Source organism: Tachypleus tridentatus, chromosome 13 (assembly GCF_004210375.1).
Source record: "Tachypleus tridentatus isolate NWPU-2018 chromosome 13, ASM421037v1, whole genome shotgun sequence".
Taxonomy (NCBI): Eukaryota; Metazoa; Arthropoda; class Merostomata; order Xiphosura; family Limulidae; genus Tachypleus; species Tachypleus tridentatus.
The window spans coordinates 208,665,444-208,681,653 of NC_134837.1; the positions used below are offsets into that span (position 1 = coordinate 208,665,444).

A 16,210-nucleotide genomic window follows, 5' to 3' on the forward strand; every position below is an offset into this window, starting at 1 on the left:
AACAAATTTATATATACACCTGTAGAAAGATGTTTACATTTAACCTTTCACCTATCACAACAAAACATATACATATATAATGACAAAATATAACATCACCTTATTATAAATAGCATTTATAAACCTATAACAGTTCATATTAGATATTCTGTACTTGGCTAGATATCGTCGTATTCTAATGACCTCCACAATTCGACGTAATATGCTGTTAATAAGATTACTGATGTAATCTACTGTTATTTTACCCCAACTTGCCAATACAAGACGCAGAAACCCAGATACAGCAGCTGGTTTAATGTCATGGTAAACAGTTGTTCTGTTTAGTTCTGCCAAAACAGTTATCAGTAGGACTACAATCTAGAGACTATGATGGTCATGGCAGTCTTGTATCATCCTTCTAGTGGAGAAAATCCAGTACAATAAGCAAAATCTAGGTAATGATATTTTCATCTTGGAACACAAAGTTGTTACCGAATCTTGCTTTAGCCAATGTCAGAAATGTCAAAATACCGTCTCCAGTTTTTCCACTATAATGTACTGCACCACCTCCTGTGTGTTCCCTGTTGGAAAGGTGGTCTTCTCTTATGTTTTCTTCAAGTAAGCAATGAAAACGAAAACTATCATCAACTTTAACAAGCCGGAAACAGAATTCATTTACAAAATATAGGTAGCCAATGTCCTAAGTCTCAGTTGACATAGAGTCTTCCCCAAGTAACATGATGAGTTCTGGTTCACAACGATTTGCAGATACCCCTTCTTGCAAAGTAACATTTTTCGTCTGGATACCCTGAAATGAACATGTTCATGCCATTTCTATCATAAGGCGTAACAAAACTTCTTTCAATCTTGACCTGTTAACCTCATAAAAACACAGTCACTTCGAGCAGTAGATTTTCGGCGTCTATCACTAGACTTTCTTGAAACAAGTTTTCTGTAATCTGATGATGTTTCAGGATTATAGGCACAGTACATATTGGGTACCATACTGCTCTGACAATGTTTATTTCATATCATTTTGAGAATTCGAACAAATGATGTCCTATAACTTCTTACATGTGACAAGTAACGACTCTACACCAATTACAGAGAAATTGTCTAAACAAAGTGTTTGGCTAATTTGAAAAATATTATACCAAAAGCACACCGTTTTATACAAAACAAGCGTGTGTGTTTTGACAAACAAATGCTCAAAAAACGTATACGAACTAAAATAACAACTTGTACATGTTCGTCCTATCATACGCTACCTTTCATGTTACAACTTAGCTATTTACTCAATAATTACTTCAGTATTAAATAGTATACATACGTTTTGCCTATCACTGTATTGTAATGATTTCCTCTGGTAGGGTAATACATTTTAACAATGCATTTCTATGTTGTTCTTCTAGACGAGGTGGTTAAGGCACTCGCCTTTGTGCAAAATTCAAAAAACCAAACCAATTTATATTGTTTTTTTTCAGTTTTAAATATTTTAACAACACCCTACCATGATGTTTTTCTCTGGTAGTTTTGAACACACGGTACAATTTTTCATAAACACACTAACTCTTAATAGTATAGTTACACATAAATCTACAACTTGACGTATCATGCGTCTCATTTTCATCTAAGGTCCACTGTTCTCCTTCACGAAACGAAACCTTGACAGGAGTTTAGTTTAAAGAGTTTAACCTGAAGACGGCCCAGGAAGGTCGAAACGTTGTTCTCTCCTTACCAATAAAGTGTTGATACCCATACCAGCCGTTCTGAGGTATATAATTCCGTATTGTGACAACAATGAGCGTGTTACAAGGGGACCGAGGTAAGGGGACGATGAAGTTAGCAGTGGTGATCGTGCAAATAGTTCGCAAGCGAACCACTAAATAATGACGTAATCGACAGATATCCACGTGTTTCATCATGTGACTACATCATCAACTTTATAGTTTTCATTTCAGAGATAACTAAAATATTAATATCACTATTACATCTATTAAACATGTCATACTTTGTGCAGTTTTACTAATATTTTACACGCAGAGTATTGAAAATACCGATTGCGTATTGTTTTATAAGTAAATTATCCAGTCAACATGTTTTCACTAATTATAATCTAGTATAGCTTAACGTTATGGTTTACATATAAACTTATGCTATCACTCAACCTACATACTACTATAACTCTGTTTTACAATCTATGAAAAAAAGATTGTTCGTATGTTGGTTTCTAAGCTGTTGTGTAATATTACATAGTGTGACTTTTATTCCAAGAGAATGTGACCAAACTTATCTTACTTCTCCTGTGTTGTGTAACATAACATAGAGTGACTTTTATTCCAAGAGAATGTGACCAAACTTATCTTACTTCTCCTGTGTTGTGTAACGTAACATAGTGTGACTTCTATTCCAAGAGAATGTGACCAAACTTATCTTACTTCTCCTGTGTTGTGTAACATAACATAGTGTGACTTTATTCCAAGAGAATGTGACCAAACTTATCTTACTTCTCCTGTGTTGTGTAACATAACATAAGTGACTTTATAGTGTGACTTATTTATTCTCCTGTGTTGTGTAACGAGAATTCCAAGAGAATGACCAAACTTATCTTACTTCTCCTGTGTTGTGTAACATAACATAGTGTGACTTTTATTCCAAGAGAATGTGACCAAACTTATTTTACTTCTCCTGTGTTGTGTAACATAACATAGTGTGACTTCTATTCCAAGAAAACCTACTTTTCTTACTTATTATCGATCACGTGTTCTGTAAATAAAGCTTTCTGTTACACAAACTGCATGTCATGTTGTCATTGTTAAAAAAACATTTTGTAACATCACCCTCTCCTACACTCATGGTAGAAGTTCACCTAGAAATGTAACTATATGTTGAATGCCTTCAGAGCTTTTGTTTGTTTGTTTTGGAATTTCGCACAAAGCTACTCGAGGGCTATCTGTGCTAGCCGTCCCTAATTTAGCAGTGTAAGACTAGAGGGAAGGCAGCTAGTCATTACCACCCACCGCCAACTCTTGGGCTACTCTTTACCAACGAATAGTGGGATTGACCGTCACATTATACGACCCCACAGCTGGGAGGGTGAGCATGTTTAGCGCGACGCGGGCGCGAACCCGCGACCCTCGGATTACGAGTCGCACGCCTTACGCGCTTGGCCATGCCAGGCCCACCTTCAGAGCTAAACAAATACGAGACAGACAAAGTGAAAGCTTGTAAAATGTGTACCGTATAATTAACTATACAACTGTTATACGGAGTACGAGGTCATACATCTCGCAGAACTATCTACTAGAATAGCTAAATATCAGGAAGTCATGTAATGTTGAGCTGAAAACGACCATCTGTTTCGCATTAAATGATGGTTCAGTTTCAGTAAGCATCTGGAATCTACCATGGACAACAAATGTAAGTATTATTGGAATCTACCATGGACAACAAGTGTAAGTATTACTGGAACCTACAATGGACAACAAGTGTAAGTATTATTGGAATCTACCATGGACAACAAGTGTAAGTATTATTGAATCTACAATGGACAACAAGTGTAAATATTTATGCAACATACCATGGACAACAAGTGTGAAAATTATTGGAATCCACCCAGGACAACAAGAGAAAAACATACATAACTACCGAGAACCTCGCCATCTTTGAAAACATTATAAAAGGACTGCTTCAATGCTTCACTCTGTTTTTTAAGTGTATATGATATTTTTTTCATATACACTTTTCATGATAGTATTTGTATAAATCTTGTGTGAATATTCATGAGATATTTATGTGCATTTCATTCGGTTATGTCTGCATCGTGTACGGTTGTAAATTGTTTTCAGTTCATATATAGAAGTCCTAGTTCTCTGTAATAAGAGCAAATATCGTCAAATTTGGTGATGTAAAGCCTACACTGTAGTCTACACATTGCATCTAGGCCATTATTTAGTATCAGCCCGGTGGTTAGAGCGCTTGACTCATAATATAAGGGTCAGAGGTTCGAATCTCTGTTACAACAAACATGCTCGCTCTTTCAGCCATGGGACTGATATAATGTGACAGTAAATCTCACTGTTCGTTGCTAAAAGTGTAACCCAAGAGTTGGCGATGACTAACTAACCGCCTTCCATCTAGTATTACACTGCTAAATTAGGAACGGCTAGCACAGATAACCTTCGTGTAGCTTTGGGCGAAATTCAAAACAAACAAACGAGTTATCTAGCATAGTTGGCTCAACCATCTATAGGCCTGAGCTCTGTTGTCTGACTTTAAATTCTTTTATACAGTGGTGCATCTATATGAAACTAACATAAAATTGTTCATGGATGTTGTATAACATTAATGATTTATTTAACCAATCAACACAATTTTCAAGTAATATATAATTATGAATAAAAGATCTGATCTACGAATAACAACAAAAGACTCAAATCTCGAATGATTTTTAATCGACGAGTATTCTTCTCCTGAGTAGTCAGCTATTCCAAAGCACTCGTGTTTTGAGTCTTCTTTTTAAATTAATTGCACCTTTCGGATAGAATATTGAGTGTTAACGTTTTTATCAAAAATAGTTTGATCTAACTGTTGCCCTCACTAGTACAGCGGTAAGTCTACGGATTTACAACGCTAAAATCAGGAGTTCGATTATCCTCGGTGATCAAAGAAAATAACCCTATGTGGCTTTGCAATAAAAACAAACATAAACACAGTAAATGTTAATATGTTTGGCATGAAAGAATTATGCATTATTGGTTTGTTTGTTTTGGAATTTCGCTCAAAGCTACTCAAGGGCTATCTACGCTAGCCGTCCCTAGTTGAGCAGTATAAGACTAGATAGAAGGCAACTAGTCATTATCACCCACAGCCAACTCTTGGGCTACTTTTTTATCAACGAAAATGGGATTTCCGTCATATTATAACACTCCCACAGCTGAAAGGCAAGCATGTTTGGGACGGGGATTCAAACTCGCGACCCTCAGATTACGAGTCGAGCACCCTAACCACCTGGCCATGCCGGGCCTGTGACATTTTAGTGGATATGAGATCTTTGTGGCAATTGCTTCCCATAGTCAGAAGGAAGAGTTTTGTTATTGAGCAATAACTGCCCAGTTATTTACGTGGGAATCACTGCTTTCAGTTTTATCCCTTCATTCCTCATTAGACCGAACACTTTTGTTATAAAAATTAGATAATGGGCGAAAGATGACATGCATGAGAAATATAGTTATGTTAATTGGCTATGAAAGTTGGCACATATTCTAAGCACACATTTATGATACATATAAATGTATTTGTGAATATTTCGGTAAAGTAACCACTTAGCCTTTTTAAGCTGAAAAAAAGAGAAAGAAAGAGAAATGTGGTATGTCCAGGTATCACAGATCAAAAAGTCTTCACACTTTCTATTACAATTTGTGAGAAAATCTGTCACTTTGTAAATCCTCCATGATTAGAAAGACGAGTATCCTTTATGTAACGAGGATTCGAAACCCCGATCTTCCTAATATGAGTCAAGCGCTATAACCACCTGACCATGCTGGACTTAAGAAACACACACATGAATTACGGTCCTTTCTGAAAAGAAGTGGGACGGCATCACACTCTACTTGAAGTATTACGTTTACTAAATAATAATAAGTTGTTCGACGATACAACACATTACAACGGAGTACTAGTATTCGCTGCATAAGTTAAGACTTGTGTAATATCTTGAACCTTGCATGTTTTAATTATGTACTTTGTTAAACTTAGAGCAGGCTGAGAAAAATAAATTGGCACAGTGACTTACAGTTCTTTTCGTTTTCAAAGTCAGAAATGACCTTGGTAGAAACATAAATTATTTGAAAAAGGCGCCTTTAATAGCACAAACGATTCGAAAATAAATGTTCGAAATATTTGCACAAAACCGGTACTAGATGCGCATGCGTTGAATCTGTAAAATTAAAAGATATGCAGCATAGAAAGTGTGTTAGCGTGTGAGATTTAACAGGAGTGTATGAGGGATAACATTATTACACTAAATGGTAAAAAATGACAGCCTTTGAAGGTGAGTTACCGTGAGGTGTTTTAACTATGTATTTAGTATTAAGAAATTAAGAGAATACGCTTGATGCTCGCAGTTTATTGAGATTTTTGTTATTAATCCTACTACACAAAATCATTTAATTTGAGCTCCAGAATGCAAAGCAGTATTATTTTCTCAGTAAGTTACTGTGTGATAGGCCTAGACGTGTTTAAGATGCAAAACAAATTAGTAATAGCATTATTTAGACAACTTAAAGGCACAAGAAGGTGGATTCTATGTTGATATAAGTAATTTTCATCATTTAAGGCTTAACTTATTTGTATAAAAGTAAGTGAATAATTCATAATTTATACTGTGTGCTTTTTGAATCTGTTATATATTACTAGTAGTAGATATGGGTTCAATATAATTATCTTACACACCAGCAGTTGCAAACTGAAGAATGTTTTATATATTATAACATGAATTTTCTCAAAACTACTACTAGTACACTACAACTGTATCATAGTATATGGTATTTTAATCAGATAAAGTGCTGAGGTATACTGTGTCTAAACTGTAGCGAGTAGGCTTATGCCAAATTAAGATACATTTACTTGTTTGATTTTATATTTGTGGTTAGGACATTCAATTTGCAACCTCTAGGTTGTAGAATCAAAATCTATTATGAAATATACATGACCTTTCTACCATGAAGGTATTATAGTATAGTGTTTTATTCCACTACTTTTTGGTACAGAGTATTCTGAAAGATGGCAATGGGAAATGTTTGCTTATTATCTTCTAATGCAACTATATTTTATTTTATCTTAGTGTATAACTTCAGTATTTCTTTAATCAATTATTACGACTAAAATTTTTCAAATACAAGTTTGCAATGTCAATTTATATTCAAGGTTTGGGAAAAGTTGCTGTAAACTGTTGATAGGTTTTAATAATCAGTAAAACACACATGCACACATTTTAATTCTAAAGATTTTTCTAAAGCAATCTCATATTTGAAATGGCACATTGCACACCTTTTTTGCTCTGTCACATTCCACATTGCTTTTCACTATAAATTTTCCAGTACTGTTATTACTGAGCAGCTTTTATTATAGTGCTCTCATCCAAAACAAATGAATGAAAATGCCATTTTAGTTAAACAAAAGCTACAAAAAAGTACCACACTTAGAAAAACCAGAGGTTTGGTTAAGTGATAAAAACATCTCAGTTAAAAAGGTAGTTATATACTTTTCAAAAATCATCTATAAGTTAAAACCACGATAGGTTTTGTTTGTTAAATGCTAACCTTCAACAAGCTTTATAGTGCTGTAACCAGGCAATAGTGTAAAAGTATGAACATCCAGTAAATGATAGATGCCATTGTCATAAGGTTTATAATGTATTTCGTGTTTGTTTTGTCTTCTCTGATTTAATAAATTTAATATCTAAGCACAGACTTTACAAGACAGTTGTTAGTACATGTATAAATAAATTAAATCAAGCAATTGTGTCCTGTGTAATGAAACAAAATAAAATTTACCTTTTAAAATGTTTTAGGATGTACTAAACATATACATAATTTAAAATATTACTTCTCTCTGTTATCACATTATTCTGTACATTTTTAATTTTTTATAATACTCTGGTATCTGGTAATTTTGTTTCAGTTAACATTCTTGCAACAGACTTGGTAAAATGTATACAAGGTCATCTACACATTTGCACACCTTAAGTATTTGTACTATAACTTTTTATACAGCATGCATATTTTTACAAAAGTTGGTAGACTTTCAGTAAAGATTACAAGTATATTGTACACAAAAAGTTAGGTTTTTAATGACATATTTGTACTGAAGATTTGTTTGTGAAAATATTGAGTGTTTAATTATTAGTCTGAGTGCAAAGTGATCTAATGTTATAATAATAATAAAACTATTCTGTGTTCCCATAATCTCAAATATTATTTGTGTAATTTCTAGAACCTCCTAAATACACTTGAGACATTTGTTTTCAGTAAGACTTTTTGTTGTTTTCTGTGCTCTTTGAGGTCTGTTACTTGACCAACCATGTAACTATCATGACAAAAATTAGGAAATACAAATTATGCTTTGTTTGTGTTTAGAATGACTACATTATAACACAAAAATACAAATGTTTAATCGAAGTAGCTTGAGTCTCATAACACTGTGTGTTTGTGTGTGTGTGTGTGTATATATACACACTATATAGATTATTACTATTTAGAAATGAATTGTTCTATATGTTAAAAGTAATAAGCAATAAATCAAGAAGTAAATAAAAACAAATCTAACTATGACCTTTGAACTGAGTTTCTGCTGGACATGTGGAGGATATCAAACATTTAAATTGTACAGTTCAATAATCAAAAAAATCTTAACTCTACTGATGCTATAGAATTCTACTATAATTTATTAAGCTTAGAAACTGAGATGTATTTAGATACTAAACAAGATGAAACTTTGAGCAGATGACAGACACAACCTACCTTCTTGAAGTCTTTGTTCAAAAGAAGATGGTAGCTTTTTCATAGATTAAAATGTCTTAGAAAACCAGTGGGGAACATTCTACGTTGTTAATCGGTTATTTGCATGCCATATGTTGAAGTGAATGCACGTAAGGGACCATTTCCAGAAATGGAAAGAGATGACCAGGGCCACTGTGTTTGATTCAGTACATAAGCCATATCTGAGCAAAATAGAAAGATGAGGTTTTTGTCTTATATTCTGGATTGTTAATATTAGTAATTTGAGCTCTTAATTTGTACGGAACTATAGATTTGGTATTTTAACACGACAAACATCTAATTTTAAACAGTGCTGCATTCAACATACCATGTGAGTTACTAAAATCAGTATTTAGGTGTTTTCTAATATTTCCTTGTAAAGAAAAAAAAAAAAAAACAAAACTCGCATGTATAATACTAAAGTTTGAATTGTAATTTACAATTTCATTCCAAACTTATTGACATAAATTCATAAAATAACAGTTCAATAAAACTGAGTGAAAGTCAACAAGCATGAGATGACCTTTGACCTGTCACAAAAGGGTATGACATAATAGCCATAAGATAAATAGAGACTTGTAGGATTTCAACTGAGAGAAGTGTGTGAATGATAAACTGATCTGTTTTATTGTAAAGGAGGATTTTGTTATCCAGTGTGAAGATTATCTCATGTAACTGAGTCTCTGGTTTATAGAACTTAATATCAAGAAAATATATATTTGATTCTTGCCTGGTCTTTGTTATGAACTGTTATTACATTTTCCTTGATTCTATTTACAGAAATGGGTGTTTTGCCAGAAATTGGCAAAGCTGTGGAGGAAATGGAGTGGACGTGAGTATTGCAGCTGTTTCTAAAACCTGTAGTGTTATGTAGTTTGAGGTACATTAGACTTTGTTTTACATAAAAAACCAACATCCTTCAAAACTGAAACATAACATGTCTGGTACTTAATTTTTTGTTTGCTCTTGGGTGTATTAGTTTTTGTTGGTGAAATTAAATTTGTTTGAAAGGAACCTAATATAACTCGATTAATGTGCTTGACTCACAATCTGAGGGTTAGGGATTTGAATTCCTGTTGCCAAACATGCTTACCCTTTCTGCTGTGGGAGCATTATAATGTGATGGTCAATCTCACTTTTTTTATAAAAATTTACCTGAAAAATTAGCAGTTGATGGTGTTGATTAGCTGCCTTCCTTGTAGTCTATCGATGCTAAATTTATGGTGGCTGGTGTACAGATAGCCCTCAAGTAGCTTTGTAAAAAATTCAAGTCAGACTAAACTGAATCATTCAGGCAAATTTTGTGACTTTTATACTCATTTAATTTTAGTGCACTAAACTTTTTTGTATTCGTTTACTTGTTAAAGTTTAGTTTGTTTCTCCTAGACATACATTGTATCCTTTTCACATAAACACACAGTTTTGATGCAGATAAATTTAACTTGATAAATGTGTGTCTGTGCTTCCATACATGTTAATACTAAAACTAATTGAATACTGTGAAAAGTCACTGATCTGAGTAGGGTAAAAAAAATTCAAAAAGAATATTTTTCACATAACTCAGTATCAGCTCATCATGAATCAGCCAATTGAACATCACTGTAACATTCTTAGCTTAAGTTGTGGAGTATGGTATTTAATACACCAGAATAAGTTTAGTGAAAAGCTTCCTTTTGTAAGAAACTAGAATTATGCAGAATGACAAAATATGGAATAATTTATAAAATCAAAAAGTATATCTTACAGTCTACATGTATACCATTTGAAAAATTTAGGCATGAAGAATTTTGCACATCAGCAAAACCCCAGTTCTAGAAACAATATACAGGGACTGCTTTTCATTCCACATATTATGAACACTACAGCCACCAGTTCTACAGAGTATGCAGGAATGTCTTGTCACTGTCAATAATAATTGATTCCTGTTACAGTACTATATAAAAATGTTTTCATCTCACAACATGAATTGTTTGCATTTAGATTTAACTTTGTTTTAAACACAAGGTTACTTGTATCTCTGTATAAGCTCTCTGCAGTCTTGTAGTAATGATTTGATTTAAGTGTATAGTCTTTCTATAGATTGGCATATTAATATATGTATGTTTGAATTTATTATTTCAGAGAAATTATGTTTAGGCTTTTTGTTAACATTATAAACCCATTCTATTCTTTAGTACATTCAGTACTGTGCAAAAACATTAGGACAAAGTCAAAAACTGTATTTCAGGCAATATTCAAAGAGCAGTGGAAGGTAAATTCCAGGAGAAACAATAATTTTGTAAGTCTTCATATCAAACTCAGTAGGTGTATTTGAGTTCAGTTAACAAGTAATATTTTTCTCTTTTGTTTTAATAATGTAGTCAGTCTTCGAGGTATTGTTCAAACATATTTAATGAAAGTGACCTTTGGAACTTTACTCCAAATGACTCTAATGCACTCTAGTAAAGTTTCTTTGGAAGTAATTTTTGTTAAATTTTTGATATCAAATTTCAGATCTGCTCAGTTGGATTTGAGACTTGGGCTCTGCAGGGGCCATTGTATCATTTTAATGACTCAAGCATCTTCTTTCTTAGCAAAGTAATTTCTGTTTAGGTTGGATGAGTGTTTGGGATCATTATCATTTTGGCAGTAGAATTCTTTATCAGTAATATATGACCCATGACAGATCAGTATCTTATAGTACTTGTTCAAGTCCATTATTCCATCTGTTGTTGTTTTTTTCAAATATATCCAGCTGTCTCTGTAGAAAAACACCCCCAAATCATAATGCTGCCTTCTTCATGCTTCATGGTGAGTGCTATACATTGAAGTAAATGTTTCAGCTTTTTCCAGCAGACATTCACCCTATGTCTGGAACCAAATATTTTAAACTTGGATTCATCTGTCCTTAACACCCATATCCAACCATCAACAATTCAGTTTTTGTACATCTTAAATTTCAATCTCTTGACAATATTTGACTAAATATTCAATTTTGGTTAATTCTTCTTGATAATGTAGAACTGGACACTTTTGTCATTTGGCTCATGGTTGTTTATTGAATGCTTGAGATTAGTGACAATCTTTCTTCTGTCCTGAAAGCTGCATAAATGAAGACACTTAAAGTCAGTATCATTGAGCTTAGGTGTTCTGTTTCTTCCCTTCTCACTTTCAAATCTACCTTTCTCTTACTCATGATTTAGAGTGTACTTGACAGTATTTGGGAACACACTTAAAGTCTGCAGCAGCTTGTTGGAGAGTCCAACCAGTATAACTAATTTTAATGTAAACTCTGTTCTACTTAAACTTTTCTATGCCCTTTGGGCCATGCCACAAGATAAAAACCTAATATACTGTTTTAAACACTGTCTTTATCAAGGTTTATTTGTGTAATGTTTCTAAATTGATTTCTTCTACAGTATACAGGTACCATATGCTAGCTTCTTTTGTACAATTAAGACACTATATGGGATACCTTGACAGTTATTTCAGACCTAAATTTGATCAGCATGTTCATTTAAACAGAACCCTTATGAAGTATGCTTAGTACAAGTATGTGGGAATTTGAAATAAGTTTTCCAACCTTAGTCATTCAGTTGTCAGTAGGGATCAGTGAAGTATTACCATCATGTTGAGCTTTACATTTCTGTAATTGTATGGAAAAATTAGTCACGTGAAATTGAAAGAATAAGAATATTTTCATGTCTTTCCACTTTCACATGTGTGTGTGTGTATAAAACTTCATAAAACTTGTAATACAGTATTTTGTTTCCTCTTGTTAACAAATTTGACTGATTTTAAACAACAAAAAATTACAGGTTACCTACAGATGTACAAAGTGAAGCTGTGCCGCTGATTCTGGGTGGAGGTGACGTGCTAATGGTAAGACAGATAAAGATATTATAGTATGTTTGCAATTCTGCTTTATGCACAAATATTTCTTTTACGCAGTTACCATTTCCAGAAAGTGTAGGTTGAAATGTGAGGTTTTCAGGGACATATTGTAGTCTAAACTCAAATTCCTTTGTTCTGGAGTAATGTTATTATGTACTTAAAGAAAAAACAAAACAAAAAAACAGCGTAATAACTAATAGCATTTCTTTAAAAAAAAAATTATTGTTGCTGAGAGATATCACGTATAAGGAAGCCAGTCTGGAAGTGACAATAAAAATACTATTTTTACTTCTTGTAATATGTAAATAGTCCATTTAAAAATTCTTTATTGTACTGATATAGATATGTGAGTAGAAATGTCATTTGTATTTAGGGATGAATCCCATTAAATGGAAACAGCAAATAAACTCTCCAATGAAAACAACACAAAGTTGTAGAAGGTAGATTTATCTTGAAAACTGACAATCCTGATGTACCAAACACATGTAATGTTGTAACTAACATAGCTACTAGTCATTACACTGAAATACATGGTAAGAAAAAGATGATGAAATAAGCTTTGTACATCAGCGGTAGTGTTTTGATTCATCAGAAGCCTACCTGTCAATGTTACCCAAATTACTTTTAATCTTTAACCCTGGCCAAAAATGTATTTGAACATTACAACTAGAAATATCACCTGAAAACTCAAAGTAAGAACCAGTGTGAGTGACTAATTTAATTTTCTTTAGTTTGATGTATTTTTTTTCATAAAGTAAAATCCAAAATGCTGTATCAGATAGGAGGAGGTGGATATTTGTTATGAACTTGTTTTGTGGGGGGTGGTCAAGCTCAGGGGAGTTTGCTTAAAACAAGTTATACTGAATTATATGAGAGAAACATTGTTTGACTTTGTTTTAACCTTTTATGCATTGTGCAGATTTTATTTTGTTTAATAAAGCTGTAAATTACTTCTCTTTTTCCTTCAAAGGGGAAACGGGGAAAATGAGTAGGTAACAAAATCACTTGTAATTAAAACCTTCCCCCCAGTTTGCAGAATGTTGTTAAAATAAAAAACCTCCAATAATTACTGTTCTTTGCTAAACATTTAGAATATAAAATGTCATTATTAAAGTTGCTTACTGATCATGAACTTTACAGAATGTTCTTATCTGTTGTAAAGATCCCCTTCTTTAGCAGGGGTTTAATGTAGAGAGAGAGAAGTCTGAGGAATTCTCCCCAAGAGGGATGGTCAGGAATGTTGTGGTTCCTCTTCATCCCCACTCATGGAAGATTATTTACTTATGTGGAAGTTTTCTTGTAATTTGGCTTTTTTAAGGTGATGAAGTGAGGTGGGGCATTATAAAAATGATGGGTGAGAAAAGGGAGTAAGACAAAGGTGGCACAAGGGGAAGTAGGCCAGACTGGAGCCAGCAGTCTGAAAAGTGAAGAGACTTCAACTCAAACAGCACAATTTGAAGCCGGGCAAGAATATTTCCTTGGCTGGGATCTGAAGATGCAATGTCTGAGATTTTGGATGTGGGGGAGAAAACAGGAATGCCCTGAGAAAACTTACTTTCACAGGATAGATGCTGAAAGTTTTACCTGTCCTACCCCCAGATCTAAAAAGAAATACATATAAACATATATTCACCTTATTTATAATTATTTTGAGTTATTTGTAATTGAAGAAATTTGTTATATGGTGAAGTGTATTTTGTAGGAGTGCTGGCTAATTTACATACTGTGAAAATATTTAAGTGTTTGTTTAAAAGAACAAACCTCTATTTTCATCAAGAATATACTTCAAGAGTATCTAATCTATATCTGAACATCATTTTTCAACAAACTTGTCATAAAATCAATAAATACTATATTTCTGACATTTATTTGAAAGGTTGTGTATTTTTAGAATAAAAATTATGCAATACGTAGTGTAATAGTATTATCACCCTTACTAAGTATCGTATGCTACGACCTTAGGGCTACATAAAATTTAGGTAAGCATGGTTCATACATCATTTTTGCCAGTGGTGAAGTTTCAGTTTAATGCTGAATCAGATGACTCAACTTTTTAGGCTTAAATGTTCTATTCTCTATAGCATTATGCTTCAGTTGCCTCCTAAGCTCAAGATTTTGATTAAACTTTCTCAGATGAATATTTCAAGGAGCGTAAAAGTTGGCTCTTACAAAATTAACCTTTGTTTCTGCAGATTGTATTACAATGGAATGGTTCAGCCAGTCAGTTTTGATAAGACTGTACAATGTTAGCTTAATAGTTGGCTTGACCTCTATAGTTAAAAAAATTAAAAGTACCAGTCAGTATCATTTATTTTTAAGTCATAAAAAAAGTTTTAACAATAATACTGAAGGAAAATTTGTTAAATTACCATATTTTTCATTTAATTGTAATTGTAATTTGTTTAGTCATTTTGTCAGTTTCAGTAAAATCTAAAAAATTACCATGAATATCTGTCAGCTTTGAGAGCTACATGAGTATTACTAATTGAACAAAGGTATATCACGTAGTTACATTTCATTACAACTAATATAGTCAGAATGTTACTTTTAAAGCCCCCTAGTGGAGATACAGTACGTCTGCATACTTATGGTGCTAGAATCCAGGCTCCAGTACCTGTGGTGGGCAGAGCATATACTCCATTTACTTGCCTTGTACTTAATTTTAAATAAACACTTTAAAAACTATACATTTGAAGAAAAATTTATTTAGCAATTGCTTCTTCCTCAGCTAAAGAACCATTCTAATTCTGTAGCAGATTTATCATAAGTACAAGTAATACGTTTGACCTGTATTTTTATGTTTCAGGCTGCTGAAACAGGAAGTGGAAAAACTGGTGCTTTCTGTTTGCCTATCCTTCAGATTGTGTGGGAAACATTGAAAGACTTGCAGACAGGGAAAGGGAAGATGGGTGTTAAAGGCGTAGTATGTTAGTATCAATGTTCTGTAATTACCAAATTGTTCTTGGAATAAATAAGAATTAGTTTTAAGTTTAGAATCCATATATTTCAGCACTATGGGAGATCTCAGACATTTTTAATCAAATTAGTGTCTTCACACTTTAAATACAGAATTTCTAGAATAATACAAAATTCCAACTCCATACACCAAAATCATAGGTTAAACATCAGTTAAGCCTTCATAAAATATAGCCTATAATCAGAAGAAAAAACAAACTAACCCTAATTTGTGTACATTTTATGCTTTAGTTACGGCTAAGCTTTAGTGTACTTAACACTATCACTAAATAATCTCATTATATTATTCTGTGACCTGATTTTAAACCTATAAAAAATATTTAAGTTTTTAATATCTTCTTTTTTGACTGTCTTACTGGTTTTGGTTTGGTTAGCTCACTGAGCTGAAGAGCTGTGCTTCAACTGTGGCATTTTCAAAATTGAGATTGTATTGTGGGTAAAACATAAGGGTTACTATGGAGCTGTACCCAAGGGTTCTTATTGGGCAAACTTTTGTGATGTTTCATAAATTTGTCTCCTTGAAAACAATGTAAATGTAATGGGAAATTTCAGCCAATTATGATTTTGTTTGCCAGCAATACCAAGTGTAGTATTGTTTGTATACCCATTTTGATTTTACTGCTCCTCATGATCTCTACCAACCTACCCTGAAGTTTAATTATATGCCTGAAGTAGTGCATTATATATTTTATATTTATGTGGTTGGAAGATTTTAAAAATACTCTCCTCTTGCCAGAAAGTGCCATTGTTTCCTGCAAATTGATACTGCAACAACCAACATACAAATGTAACAGAGGTAGCTTTTCATCTTTATGTAGTAGATTACATTTGGAGTAATTGTT

At 33.1% G+C, this 16,210-nt stretch overlaps 1 protein-coding gene across 1 annotated transcript in view; it reads left to right on the forward strand.

The window, feature by feature from the left end:
• Positions 1–5,902: 5,902 nt before the first annotated feature.
• The window catches only part of LOC143238240 (ATP-dependent RNA helicase Ddx1-like), a 54,410-nt gene continuing 44,102 nt past the window's right edge, over positions 5,903–16,210 (forward strand). The window contains 4 exon segments of the mRNA XM_076478297.1: positions 5,903–6,031; positions 9,300–9,351; positions 12,317–12,380; positions 15,199–15,319. Coding sequence (XP_076334412.1) covers positions 6,016–6,031; positions 9,300–9,351; positions 12,317–12,380; positions 15,199–15,319 — 253 coding nt within the window. The 5' untranslated portion in view covers positions 5,903–6,015.